The following is a 15625-nucleotide window of genomic DNA, read 5'->3' as shown; positions in this document are numbered from 1 at the left end:
TTTCTATGTTGCATAATAGAACCATTTAGGTACCATTTATGGGTACTGTCACTTTGCATTAAGTTATTATTAAAAAATGCTGAGATGAGGACTATAAAAATTGATCAAAAGCTCTGCTGATAATCACCTCTACCTAGAAAGGATGATTGTAGTGGATTCAATTTAAGGTCAAGAAAAGTGTAAATCAAAAGACAATGCCAATATGTTAGGCACCCACCCAGTGATAGCAATTGTGAACCTTAAACCCCAATGTCAGTGCTCTTGTTCACTTAAAGGAGAAGGAAACCTAGTCAGCGCAAACGGCACCCCCAATGATTTACACTGTCCTTTTCCTTTAATGCTTCCTAAAAACCTTTTCTGATCTATTGCAGTTATCATAATTAAAGCAAACATTTGACTGGTTACTATAGGCCATTGAAACTGTGCAAACCCTGCCTCTATAACCACTATACGTTTATCACAAGTTGTACTTGATAGAAAAATGTATGTCTTTAAACCAATCTTATAAATTAAAAGTGGTTATTTAAGGTAGAAACTCCCTTTCTGACCAATTGTGTGCTACATTCCTCATGGTTTAATGTTTTTCACAGATGTAACCTGTAAAGGTTTGGGTAAACAGTCCAAATTTAATAAATCTACAAGCTGCATACACATATGTCATTAGTCTTTCACCTGAAGTGTAACTCACATAAATTTCATCTGGCCTGCTCCATATTTCTTGTTGTTGTGAAAAGCTCCACTGTATGTTTTTCCTTCTTTGTCTACCAGCAAACCATGTCCTGTGTAAAAAAAAAAACATGAAAAGGAGAATGATTTAAGAGCTTGCCTAGGTCTAATGAATTAGACCGAGTGTGTTTCATTTTACTTACATTTTCAAGACTATGTCCCTGTAAAGAAGTTTTCCAGGTGACTTCTTTACAGGGATCTATTTATCCATTAAAGGAGAACTAAACCCTAAAAATGAATAGGGCTAAAAATGCCATGTTTTATATACTGAACTTAATACTCCAGCCTAAAGTTTCAGCTTCTCAATAGCAGAAATGATACAGTACTTCAAACTTGTCACAGAGGGTCACCATCTTGGAAAGTGTCTTCGACATGCTCAGTGGGCTTTGAGAAGCTGTTGAGAAGCTAAGCTTGGGGTCGTCACAAATGATCAAGAAGAAAATGAGGTTGGCCTGTAATATAAGCTGATGCTACAGGGCTGATTATTAAATTATCATGCTAGTTGCACTGGTTTATGTGCTGCCATGTAGTAATTATCCATATCAATTACTAATCAGCCTTATATTGTGACATTTCTATTCTATATGTACTGTATATTTTGAGTCGGCCCCTAAGCTCAGTAACTGACATCAGCACAGAGCATGTGCAGTGAATCAGCAGAAAAGAAGTTGGGGAGCTACTGGGGTATCTTTGGAGACACAGATCTTTACTGCTAAAGGGCTGTGGTTGCCTTGGGCTGGTAGAGAAGCCCAAAACATAATGTACAACATTTTTAGCCTACTTCTTTAGTTTAACTTTCCTTGTCCTTTAAAGGGGTTGTTCACCTTTGTAACAAATTGACAAATCTAACAGTTCACATGAATAGAACAAACTTTTCCATAGAAATAGTTAACAGAAAAAGTACAGTTCAAGAGATATTCACCTCAGAAGTGTCCCTGTACTAATACTTAAGTTCCACACAGACCCTGTGCTGGGAGGGGGTCACTGACCCCCAAAAACACTACAGTGTTCACTTCCTCTTCCTTATATGACATCACACATTGTACTGGCAGCTAACTTAACTCCTATTGGCTATGTCTGCTGTCAATCTGCCACTGCTTCCTGTGCTGGCTGTGCTGGGGAATTTGAGCAGCATTCAGGTACTGAAGAGAAACTGTTACAAGTTTGTGAGAGGGAGGGGGAGTGTGGGCTGTGTGCAGCAGAGACTTCAACTGTGCAGATGGGGGGATCAAGGTGCTTGGAACCAGGAGTTTTCTGGATAATGGATCTTTCCATAATTTGGATCTTCATACCTTAAGTCTACTAGAAAATCATGTAAACATGAAATAAACCCAATAGGCTGGTTTTGCTTCCAATAAGGATTCATTATATCTTAGTTGGGATCAAGTACAAGGTACAGGTATGGCATCTGTTATACAGAATGCTTGCGACCTGGGGTCTTCCGGATAGCAGATCTTTCTGTAATTTGGATCTTAGTACTAGAAAATGGTGTAAACACTAAATAAAGCCAATAGGCTGGTTTTGCTTCCAATAAGGATTAATTATATCTTAGTTGGGATCAAGTACAAGCTACTGTTTTATTATTACACAGGAAAAAGAAATCATTTTTAAAAAATTTGAATTATTGGATTATAATGGCTACTATGGGAGATGACACTTGTACTTTCCAGAAATATATTATTATTATTTTTGGGGGGGGGGTCCATGTATTATTTTGTGTAAAATATTTTTCTGGTATAGATCCCTATATCATGAAAAATATAACTTTTTAATTTTTTGGTATTTAGAGCTCTAAATCTTGTTCCAGAAGTGGAACACTTAAAAAAGGTATCGTTTTCCTAGGTAAATTACCGCCCCCCCCCCCCCGGGAGAGCGCACAAAATGTTCAAAAAACTGCTCTGCCTGTCACTTAGGGCTGCCACCTCACCCTTTTAAAACCAAACACATATGAAATCCACAGCCTGCATGGCTAATTAGCAATTCATTTAGATGCATGATACATGGCTGCACAGAAATCAGTTCAGTCTGCAGCATCTACATGAGTTGATAATTAGCCATGCAGGCTGTGGATTTCATATGTGTTTGGTTTTAAAAGGGTGAGGTGGCAGCCCTACTGTCCCTGCTAGATGTGTAAGTTACATACGTTTCTAAGCAAGTCAGTGCTGGTTTTGTTGCAATTTTGTAAATAACTGACATTATGCTTAAAAGGTTGCCAAACAATGTTGCTCCTTCCTTTTCTGCAGTATTTGTCTGCATGGCTGTGTGATTGTTTGTTACAAAGCAGGTTTGTTTATATGCTGCATCTGTTAACCTCTGCCATTACAATTGAGTAATCAACCAATGACCATTCAAATTATGTGACCGGTTACAGTTCACAAGCACCCAATAAATTACTAGGAGGAGGGCAGTATCAACATCCAATAGGAAACAAGTAAGGGCAAAGCCTGGGCATGATGATGTCATCATATAGGAAGTTCTTGGTGTGTCAGGTTCAAAATAGGCCACTCCCATCACTTCAGAAAACTGGTCAGAGAGACAGGAGAAGGGCTGAGTTAATAGGTATAGAAATTAGCTTTGACAATGGCATTTTTACTTTTCGTTATGGAAAATGGTTTTTCTAACACATTGAGAGCATTGTTAGTGGTTTCATAAGATTTGTACATTGAAGGTGAACAACCCCTTTAAGGTGAAGAAAGTCTAGGCAGGATCGCCAGTTTGCAGTCATTGGAGTACCACTTCACCTTCATATCAGCCCCTGACTCATTGACGTTTACAATCTGAAGCTAGGGTGCTCCTCAGCAGCTGCTTCTGCAAGATTTAACATTTTGCTCCAAAGTTCGCTGTCTACCTGCAACTGAGCAGAGGCAATGTTTCTGGGTGCAGGCAGAGCAGCAGCAGAGTTTCGGCTTCTCTGCCTTTTTTCGCAGGCCAAGATCCGCCACGTCTGGCCCTAGGCTAAGGCCCTATCACATTTACAAACACTAGGGTTAATTTTATTAGGAGCCTGTTACCCTGCGTACATGCAAACAGGTACATCAGGAGGAAACCTGCACAAGGAGAACATACAGCTCAATGCACTGACTGGAATCAACCTAGGACCCCAGCACTGCAAGAAAGCTGTGCTAGCTACTGTGAGTGCCCAGTGTAAAGTAAATAATTAACTATAAAAGATCCTCTGTACTTGTTTTCAATCTGTCCACTGATGGGATTTTCTGGCTGCAAGCTGATCTCATAACTGTGATACAATGGTATATATAAAACATTTTTATATGGAGTTATTGGGTTCACAGCTACATATTTTTATGCCTGCCTACAGTGCCCCCATCTTCTCGCCAATCGGCACATACACAGTACAGTCTGCACTTGGAAAAGGGGGTTGGTTGTTTCTGTTATAAAATACATGCTTTAACTGAGGCAGAGAATGTTAAAATATTTAGTGGTAAAAATTAATTAGAAAAGAAAAACATTTGTGTATTTTTGTTTTTTTTTTTTCTGTGCATTTCTCTCAAAATGAATAGGATCATTCCATTCAGTTTTGTTTCTGTACAGTATATGTTTTGTTTTACAGTTGCAAATCAGAACTACTTTTCCATTGTTAAAACCTGGCATTGTGTATTGTCGTCTGGTTCACATTTTCACAGACTGAAGCAGGGTTGGCCCTAATGTTTGCCTGCACATTTTTCTCTAGTTTTCACTTTGTCCATGAATACTTTCCAGACCTTGGACATATTACTTATTCCCACAATTCTTGCTAACATTCTTCACGATTTCCTATCATTAGGTACTAGTACAACTTGGCAATGCTGTGTGCAGAGGCTGCCTTAAGTGCAATATTCTGTATTGCGACCAGGATTTGAAATATTTGCCCTTAATTACTGAATATTATTTTGTCAATTGTGCAGCTACACTAATCTTTTTACAGCTTCATACAGATGCAGCCACTTTGGTTTGTCTGTTTGACACAGAATAACTAAACACAGATATCCCATTTATCTCATTTAACACAGAAAACTGCGTCACAACATCCCATCTAATTAAGGCATTCACCATTGTTCACAATGGTGCTTTGGTATGCTAATGGAAAGGTTAAATGCATTAAATGAGTTAAGATGACTTTAGATAACGCAGTTTCTTCAATTAACCATGAGTCATGACGCATTTATCTCACAAATCCAAGTGGCTTCATCTGTATATCAAAAGACATGAGCCAACATTATCAATATCATCAACCTGCATATGGCTACAGAGTGTTGGCTCAACCATACCTGGTTTTATTTTGCAAATATTTCTATAGCATTACTTGTATATAGCACTGTATATAAAGAATAAATCAATAGGACGGACAGGAAACAAGTCAATAAGGCATTAAGGAATGGTCACCCTTGTACTGGACATCACTGCTCTGCACCTGGAGTCTGATGTTTTATTTGGCATAATGTGTAGAGTGCAGCTTGCACCACAAATCCCATGGGCCCAAGTGCACTGTAGAAGGGCTCCAAAATTTGCACGCATGGTATTGGAAAATGAGGGGTGAGTTTAGATTAGGACATGGACAACTCAGCCTAATATTTAGTTATGATTTCAAGCCCCTCTTTCTTCCTGGGAAGTTCATTACATACAAATTGGAATGAATTATTTCTATTAAATAAACCTTACTAAAGTGAATAAGACAATAAAACAGATAAACTGTGCAACTGTGTAAATAAGAGCTAGTTTTTATAGCTGGAGAGTAGGTGAATAGCCAGGTATGTTCTAGCCCTATAATGGACAGCAAATCAGCTTTCTGGGAATTATGATGCAAAAATAGTTAGTTGGTTGTAAGTTAAACACTTACATTTCATATTGTCTTGACACTTACCTTCTCTTATTCCAAATACAAACTCTCCTTCATATCTTCCACCATCTTTGTACTGCATTACACCATAACCATGAAGCTCCCCAGCTTGGAATTCTCCAGAATATTTGTTTCCTATTAAAGAAAACAAAAGATTAGAAAATCATAGGTAACTTCAGAAATAAATGGGAGCTTTGTTTTCCAGATTTGGAGGATGGGGAATGAGAAGAAGCTTTGGAGACACCTAAGCTTAGAGTCCTTCAACATTAGGAGTAGATTCTCCCAAAAGTTTATTTTGCATCAAGCATATATTACCCCTGTTCACATGTACAATGCTAAAAAATGACCTAATGACTGCTGCCTGGCGCAGATTTCTTTCATTTAATGTGGAGTTGCCCCACAATAGCTCCATTCTGGATGGAGGTGTGTGGAGTAGTTACTGGAGTTACCACAATACAGGACCCTGCATCTGCCCAGACATGCCTACTCTGTATTTTCACACACTAAATCACATTATACATTAAAGTCTATTGACTATTAATGTCTATTGACATATGTTACCAAATGTTAGTTTCAGCTATATTTGAGAACAAATAAAAAGGGGTTATGGCCCTTCATAAATTACATATTCCAGTGCCCAACAAAGAGCACATTAAGTGATTTGTATTTACAGTAAGTCCACGAAAATTCATGTTTTCACTGGTAGTTCTGATTCTATACTTTGATAAGACACTTACAAGCCTTTAATAACGTCATTTCTGTTTTCACTCTGAGACATATTGGAGCTTACCTGATGATGCCCAGTAACGCAAACCATTTCCAGTAATCTCACCATCCACAAACTCCCCTTCATAGAAACTTCCATCTTTGAATAAAAGCTTTCCATGACCTACAAAAAAGGCATATTTTGGGATATTAGTACACACATAGGTAATGTATAAAAAAGTAATAAAATAAAATCAATATATAAATTATATGGCCTTAATTAACGTCAAATTCCAAAACTAATGGTATTAATAATAAGCTGGTCCTCTCTTTGCTGCTAAGACATCCATTTCATTCCCTAAAGGTTGGGCATTGATTTTGGCTGATGAAGCCTGCCTCTCATTCATCCAGGCCCGGACTGGCAATCTGTGGGTTCTGGCAAATGCCAGAGGGGCTGTTGTATGGTTCTATAGAAAGTTACCATATAGTGGGCTGGTAGGGGGCTGTTTGGGCCTCTGTGTACTTGGAATGGCGGGGCCTATTTTGACTACAAGTCCAGACCTGATTTATCCCATAGGTACTTCATGATGAGTCATGTTGAGGCAAGGCCGAAATGGAATAAGGCAGGCAAGGTTCCCGCCTTAGGCACTTACCCACTGGGGAAAAGTTTAAAAGGCTGTCTTTTGCATTTCTTTTGTAGCACACCCTTGAGTGTACTTTTGCTGTGGATTAGAGCTATGTGTGACCAGGCTAACACTGCTATTAATGTGCCCCCGACCCCCAGTGTACCCAGGCAACTCCCTGCAACTCCCGGTACCTGGTGTGGATAAATGCAGCAGTAGATTCAGCCAGACAAGTCCTTTGCAGTAAATTATAACTGGTTTATTAACAGAGCACCGGCAAGATCATGGGTTACAGTACTTTGATGTTCACTGGCAGTTATAGAGTAGCGTCCAACAACAATATTCCCTCCAGGGGGGTAGAAGATGCAACAGACGGAGTAGAAATCAATATAGATCAGTAACAATAGACTTGGGAAATAGTTACCACTCTCACTGGCACTATCCTTTATGGTTGAACACTAAGGCATGGGTTTCTCAGCCTGGGGTCTTGTATCTTGGCACCGGACTTGATCCTCACCTCACCCACTGTATTCAGCCTGGGATCTTGGGTCTTGGTATCCTATCTGGTCCTCAACTCACCCACTGTAGTCCCTGCACTAGTGGTTCAAATACCACGGGGTCCTAACCCCACTATTTCTCCTCGTTGGAGCCACATCTGCTCACTAGCTACCCTGTGCTGACTTTCACTCCTAGAGCGACTATTACTGTATTACTATCACTATCTTACACTTAACTAACTTTCCCGGCAGGCTTGGACCTGTAGTACCTCTCAGTGAGGCAAAGTCCCAGGACAGACCCAGACCTCATGGTGCTAAACCCTTTTATATTATCAAACAGTGCCATCTAGTGGACAATCTCCATGAACTTATTTGGACCCAGCAAGGGACATAGCTGCCTTTAGTTAACTAAAGGACCCTTAGGTGTCCAAATACTAAAGAGGAATGCCTGAGATAAATACACCCAAATCTCAGGGTCTCTACATTCTCCCCCCACTTAGAAACGTCAACGTCCTCGTTGACAAACTAAACAGTTACTCTCAAGTGCACAATAAATCACATTTTAAATAACATTTACTATTTTTACATCACACTTCAACAGCCTCTCCAGAGGACTGCCCATGGTACAATGGATCCTGTAAACAAAAATATTGCAAACATGCATTTTTCCTGAGCACTGTATCAATACTTTAATGCAACCTCAGACTGGGTCCACGGCCGTGGCCCTAAATCCTATTACCTCGGGATTAACCCTACTATTACCAACACTGTACTTAAATCATTTATTCACATTTCTTTTATTTATGCACTTAGGAGGGAAAAAGGGAATTGGGATTTTGGGACAAGTGTCCCTTAACTATTTACAGTCTCTGGGTTGTTTGCCAAAGTCCTCCTTCCAGGTGGGTGCGATTCACCCCTAGAGTGGCTAAAAATAAAGAACCCACTACAGAGTCCAACATGGTTTCAGTCATGCTGCAGATCAAACCTGAATCTCTTTTCTTTATGAGTCCTGACTCCAGGGGAAGCGTCCCCAACTCGAAGTGTCTCAACCCAGAGGTTAATAACAAAAATAAAACTCCATTCCTTGAAGTCACTTGGGAAAAAAATAGAAATGCAACAAAAGACCTCCAGTGGTCAACTTTAACTTTTTTACTGGGGGTGGTTACTTCACCCTGCCCCCCACAACAGAAAACAGCACCCTCCTGGGTGTGACTCCTAGCACGCGGCTACAATGATAAGTCCCACAGATGCCGGTTTAGATCATGTAGGTGAACCGCATCTTAGTGTCCTCGTAGCTAATGTAGTATTTTGGGTGCGGCTTCTCCACAGTGCCCCCTTCTGGAAGTGGAACATCCACGCTGAAATAACGTGGCGCAGGGTTTTTCTTTCCAAAGCTGTGGACAGCATGGCGCAAAATGGTGTGTCCCCACCACCACTCATTCTCCAGGGACCGCACAAAGCTCCAGGCAGCTGCACGCCTGGCTTGATCAGGGTGGGAGAGAGTATTTCCAATTGTCTTTTCTTTCGCCACAATCTCCTCCACCACCCACTCATCCAGATTTTCCTCCACCTGCTCGTAAACCCACAGCGGTGCGTAGGGCATATAATACCCCCATTTCCTGTACACACGGAAGTTTATGACCCGCTGTACCCGGGAAACCCTGCAGAAGATCTCAGGATTGGCTCGGCCGGGTACTACCCAGAAGTGCTTCTCTTCAGCCCGGGTAATTTTCTTAGGGGCCCAGAAACTATGGGGCAATTTGAACAGAGGCCGGTCGGTGGCTCCATCATCTTCCGCCTCATCCACTGTTCCCTCCTTGCCGATTGACACACCCTGAGTGACCCCTCTGCTTGGCATATCTGCTCCCTTGCGGGCCCATCCCTCTTTGCTGCTAGCCTCGGGGTATGGGGGGGGTCCTTCCCTCACGGGTGGCTCTTGGGGACCCCGGCTGGGGATATTAACACTTACCCCCTCTGGGCGGTTGGAGCGGCGGGAAGGTGGGCGTCGTTCCTCGCGGGTGGCATCCTCCGCTTCCTGGGAACCTCTGGAATGGATCTCCTGCTTAGGCCCTTCCTCCGGTTTGCTTTTCAATGGCACCATGACGCTCTCCGCAGCCGCGGGCAGAACTGGTGCCGTTTCAGGTGGGACGGAGGCCTCCGTCACTGCATGAACATGCGGGGTGCTGCCCTCCAGGGGGGTCTCTTCCTCTGGACGGTCGGTGATCGTCAGGAGGGCGGTTCTCACTGCCAGCTCTCGGTGAGGGTTAGCCGCCTCTGGATCTGTCGATTCGGACTGACTTGCACCCTCTGTAAAGTAGCGCTCCTCATTGGCCATGAGGGCGATCAGTCCTAGAACAGCCTGGGGTGATCCTTGAACCTTGTCATCCACATAAGGTCCGATCCAGCACCTTTGCTGGCAATGTGGACATCGACCCCTAACATCATGGAAGGCTGGGTAAGCTTCATGTCGACATCGGCCGCAGACGGGGACCATCACTGAATCACCCGAGTCGCTCACCTTTTGAGCAAACACTCCACCCCAGGTATAGCGGCGGCTCGTGTCTTTCAGCACGCCAATCGACAGCATTGCTGAGGTAGATCGGAAGCTACCCTGATCACTGTCAGACATACTGGACCCTTCTGACACTCGTTGAAGTTTCAACTGCAAGGCTCGCTGCACACGTCTTCTCCTCTGGCCAGCTACTCTCGCACTCATTCGCAAAATGGCCGCCATGACGTCAGTCTAACAGGGGCTCCTCCCTGCTCCCTTTTGGCGCCGAATTCTGCACGTCAGATTGGCTAATACCCCACCTCCTGGTGTCAGAGGAGGTTGGGCTAAACAGGGTGGTACTGCAGACAATTAGGGCCACGTCACTCACACTTGTTTCGTGCCTTTCTCTGGCGCCAATTTACACGATCCTGATTGGTTCTCCCCACCAATCTGGAAAGGTGGGCACACAACTTTCCAGTCAGCCCTCTCCTTCAGGCAACAGTAAATTTAGGGCGGTCGGAATTCAGGCTGCAAGCTGCGCTAGGCCAAGATGCCTTTTTCCTCTCTGGTCCGGCACTGCAGCGCCTGTCACACTTTTCTCTCACAGCAATGTGTTCAATAAAGAAATCCCGGACGAGCCCCCAAATGTAGCACACCCTTGAGTGTACTTTTGCTGTGGATTAGAGCTATGTGTGACCAGGCTAACACTGCTATTAATGTGCCCCCGACCCCCAGTGTACCCAGGCAACTCCCTGCAACTCCCGGTACCTGGTGTGGATAAATGCAGCAGTAGATTCAGCCAGACAAGTCCTTTGCAGTAAATTATAACTGGTTTATTAACAGAGCACCGGCAAGATCATGGGTTACAGTACTTTGATGTTCACTGGCAGTTATAGAGTAGCGTCCAACAACAATATTCCCTCCAGGGGGGTAGAAGATGCAACAGACGGAGTAGAAATCAATATAGATCAGTAACAATAGACTTGGGAAATAGTTACCACTCTCACTGGCACTATCCTTTATGGTTGAACACTAAGGCATGGGTTTCTCAGCCTGGGGTCTTGTATCTTGGCACCGGACTTGATCCTCACCTCACCCACTGTATTCAGCCTGGGATCTTGGGTCTTGGTATCCTATCTGGTCCTCAACTCACCCACTGTAGTCCCTGCACTAGTGGTTCAAATACCACGGGGTCCTAACCCCACTATTTCTCCTCGTTGGAGCCACATCTGCTCACTAGCTACCCTGTGCTGACTTTCACTCCTAGAGCGACTATTACTGTATTACTATCACTATCTTACACTTAACTAACTTTCCCGGCAGGCTTGGACCTGTAGTACCTCTCAGCGAGGCAAAGTCCCAGGACAGACCCAGACCTCATGGTGCTAAACCCTTTTATATTATCAAACAGTGCCATCTAGTGGACAATCTCCATGAACTTATTTGGACCCAGCAAGGGACATAGCTGCCTTTAGTTAACTAAAGGACCCTTAGGTGTCCAAATACTAAAGAGGAATGCCTGAGATAAATACACCCAAATCTCAGGGTCTCTACACTTTTTTCTTGCTTTATTTGAAAGGGCAGTATGCTACATGTACTACAGATGGCTACCAATGTACGCTACTCTTCAAGAACATGTTCCATGTAAAAATAAAACTGGGTAAATAGGTTATGTACATTTTTTTTAAAAAAATTCAATATAGTTAGTCAAAAAATTAAAGGGTATAATGGACGGATGCCTAACATAATAGCCAGAATACTACTTCCTCTTTTGCAGCTCTCTGACCTGTTACCGGTCAGTAATCAATCAGTGACTTGAAGGGGGCCATATGCAATTTAACTGTTTGATTAGTTTGTGTTTCAATCTGACCTGCATGCTAAGGATCAAAAGCAAACTAACTGAACAGTCATGACCCAGGTGGGCCTCTTTATTGCTGACTAAGAGGTTAGAGAGGAAGTAGAATTCTCGCTATTATGTTAGACATCCTCTCACTCCAGCCTTTATACATTACATTTTTGTCTAACTAACTATATTAGAAACATTTTTATTTCACATAGCCTATCTGTTAACCCAATTTTTATTTTAATACTGAACTATTTCTAGTACTACCAGTGAAATCTGTAGATTGAACTCTGCTGCCATATTACAAGGCATTTTACACCTGCCATAGACCATGTGACAATAGCAGAGTTGCATTTCCACATTGTGCCAGTGTACTTTATTTTTGCAGTTGTGAAAGGAAGTGCATTTTGAAGGCATATAAGCTTCGTGTCGGTGTTAAAGTTCGCTTACACCTCATGGTGGGCACAAAACTTCATGCCAACTTGAATTCAATGAGGAAAAAAACTTCATTGTAGGGAAAAAACATTTTGAAGTGAACGTATTTAATTGTTAGTACATGAGGCCCATAATCTCTATTTGCAGTTTCATAGTTTCAGAAAGTTGATCTGTGTTTGCAAATCCCATGAGTTGTAGAAGGATCTGAAAACCATATTATAGATGTTATATACACAGTTCGCAACAAGTTCCCACAACTGTCAGACTTTTGAGCCTAGGCACACAAGGCAGATGGATATATGGATTGCACCCAATACTAATACAATACTAATTTCAACAATGAATCACGATGGTACATTCCCTTGCCACCCTTTCCTGTGCTATGTTTAATGTAAATATTTTAATCTAGACTGGGTTAATGTATATATTTATTTTTATAGAGACATGAGGGTATATAGAGCTTTACAGACACAGGAAAGGATAATTTCTACACTGAGTCTGAAACAGATAAATAAAGTGTCAGAGTTCATGATTTAAAAGAGATCCCTGCTCTATCCAAGTAACAATCAAAGTTCCCACTAATTTTTTGCAGGCTTTGTGTTGTTTTTGCATGATTTTAGAACAATGTATTATGTGTTAAACATGTGCGCGCCATATGGGTGGATCCAGGCAACAATGAAATTATGCATCATACTTGTTTGAAAGCTCTAAGTGCACACTGCATTAACTTTTAATTTCATGTGTTGATTTTAATTTGATTGTTATACTTATTTTCTTACAGTTTACAGCTCAGAGGGAATGTTGCATCTAATATGTGCAAGTTTAGTCAATGAAACTGTGTAAGATAAAACACGGAGCAAAGCCTGTTGGTCAATCAGGCAGTAACATGACATTAGCAAGTGTGGGAAGCCTCTGTAGTAGTGATAAGTAAGAGTAATCTGGTCTGTTGGGGGGGGTGGTTGTATACCAGTTAGGTACAATGGTACAGGTATGGGACCTGTTATCCAGTATGCTCGGGACCTGGGGTTTTCCGGATAACGGATCTTTCTGTTATTTGGGTCTTCATGCCTTAAGTCTACTAGAAATGCATTTAAACATTAAATAAACCCAATAGGCTGGTTTTGCTTCTAATACGGATTAATTATTTCTTAGTTGGGATCAAGTACAAGCTACTGTTTTATTATTACACAGAAAAAAAGGAAATCATTTTTAAAAAATTGGATTATTTGGATAAAATGGAGTCTATGGGAGACAGCCATTCAGTAATTTGGAGCTTTCTGGATATCGGGTTTCTGGATAAGGGATCCTATACCTGTATATATTATTGAAAATTTTGCTATAGTTAATTTACAAAAACTGCTATTCCTATATTATTTTTAGCAATTTTTTTAAAGGTAGCGCTGCCTTAAATATTGGATTTCCAAAAGCACATGAAAGATAAATAACTGAATTGGAGGAGTGGCTTACAAATAAATTGGTAACGAGAGGATTCATAAAAAGTGGCCAAATGCAAGTCATTGGCACAACTCTCACACTTCTTATCACACTCGTGCACTGATCTCTCTAAACAATCAGCATTCCGAAATAGAGACAATATTTTTAGAGCCGCACATGCACCATTATTTATGCAGGCAGGTGAATCCAAGCGACACCTGGATTTTTTCCTTCATATATTTGCTGTTTTATACATTCCAAGGGAAACTCAGAAAACCCCCATTCACTTACTGAGAATATGCACCAAACATGTACTGCTGGTAAACCTAAGGGCAGTTTTAAGAACTACTGAATTATTCTTAATAAAGGTATGGGACCTGTTATCCAAAATAGTTGGGACTGTTTTATTATTACAGAGAAAAAGGAAATAATTTTTAAATATTTGGATTATCAAGATAAAATGTTTCGTATTTCGGAGATATCTGGATAACAGGTTTCCGGATAACGGATCCTGTACTTAAAAATCTGTGAATGATGGTGTGTTTTCATAAACCAATTATTCCCTAATTTGGAAAATGTTTTTAAAACCCGAGACCATCAATTTATATTAATTGAAAGAATATTAATACGTCCCTTTCTTACCATGTTTTTTACCAGATTTCCACTGGCCTTCATACCGGAAAAATGAATTTGCATAAACGTAAAGTCCATAACCTGAAAAAAAGAAAACATTTATTTTGTATTTCTTTCTTTTTTGTAGTGTTATTACTTATTACTTATTGGGATTCAGATAAATACTGGTCATAATTATGCACTGCATAGAATTGACATTTTCATCTTCATAAATGTATGGAGAGGTCTAAAATCAGATACACACAATAACAAGCAGGTCATATTCCCAATGTACATCCAATTATATGTTTTTCAATACAGAACAGAAAGATTAATCAATAAATAGTTTTTATAATAGAGTCATGTTGTTTTGAAGGCCAAGAAAAAATGAAATAAAAGAAGCTTATAGATGAAAGATCATAAGATAATATTCACAGGTAAATACATATTAAAGCATCATTGACCTAGTAACTGTGAAATATACTTTCCTGTTTGTCAACTACAGCAGAAATTCAGACTGACTTTATCACTTTATAAATAAATGTACTATTTTAGATACCAACAGGAAAACAATAATTTCCTTCAGGCATCTGTAAAACAGCAAAAGGTTCCATGCATATCCATATCACTTTCCAATGTAAATTCAAATGCCTTTATAGATCAGATGCATACTGGATACTTTGCTCCAGACGATGACAAGTTCTTTAGGCAGACAAAACATGAGAGCAGGTGGTGGATAATCAAAAGTCTGCAGGCATGAGGTCAGGCAAGGTGGCACACAACGACAAGTCCAATAGGCAGACAAGAGGTCAGGTGGGGTTGCAGACAATTATAAGTCCGTTAAGCAGGGCAAGCATCAGATAACAATGTTCTTAGGCAGACATATGGTCAGGGCAGCATATAACGACAAGTCTGTAAGGCAGGCATAAGGTCAGAGCTGGCGGCAGATAACGGCAAGTCTGTAAGGCCAACATAAGGTCGGGGCAAATGGTAGATAATGACAATTCTGTTAGGCAGACATAAGTTCAGGGCATGCAGCAAACAATGACAAGTCAGTTAGCAGACATAAGTTCAGGGCATGCAGCAGATAATGACAAGTCAGTTAGGCAGATCTAAGGTCAGGGCAGGTGGCAGATAATGACAAGTATGTTTGGCAGACATAGGGGTAAATTTATCAAAGAGTGAAGTTCTGCCACTAGAGTGAAATTCCACAGCTCTCAATTCATTGCTATGTGATTTTGAAAGGCGTATTTATCAATGGGTGAAAGTGAAAGTTCACCCTTTGATAAATACGCCTATAAAAATCCCATAGAAATGAATGGAGAGTGGCGGAATTTCACTCTAGTGGCAAAACTTCACTATTAACTTCACTCTTTGATAAATATACCCCATAATGTCAGGGCAGACAGAAGATAACAACAAATG

General features: G+C 41.0%; 1 protein-coding gene across 2 annotated transcripts in view; it reads right to left on the bottom strand.

Moving 5' to 3' along the window:
* The window catches only part of morn1.L (MORN repeat containing 1 L homeolog), a 192628-nt gene that overhangs the window by 168822 nt on the left and 8181 nt on the right, over positions 1-15625 (bottom strand). For both annotated transcript variants that reach the window (XM_018226002.2, XM_041569349.1), the window contains exons 2-5: positions 14231-14302; positions 6351-6449; positions 5585-5695; positions 689-779 (exon numbers count right to left, since the gene is read on the bottom strand). In XM_018226002.2, coding sequence (XP_018081491.1) covers positions 689-779; positions 5585-5695; positions 6351-6449; positions 14231-14302 — 373 coding nt within the window. The remainder of the gene's footprint in view (positions 1-688; positions 780-5584; positions 5696-6350; positions 6450-14230; positions 14303-15625) is intronic.

Source organism: Xenopus laevis, chromosome 7L (genome assembly GCF_017654675.1).
Source record: "Xenopus laevis strain J_2021 chromosome 7L, Xenopus_laevis_v10.1, whole genome shotgun sequence".
Lineage (NCBI taxonomy): Eukaryota > Metazoa > Chordata > Amphibia > Anura > Pipidae > Xenopus > Xenopus laevis.
Note: the sequence above shows the minus strand (reverse complement) of the source record. Positions and strands in the feature narration are given on the sequence as shown.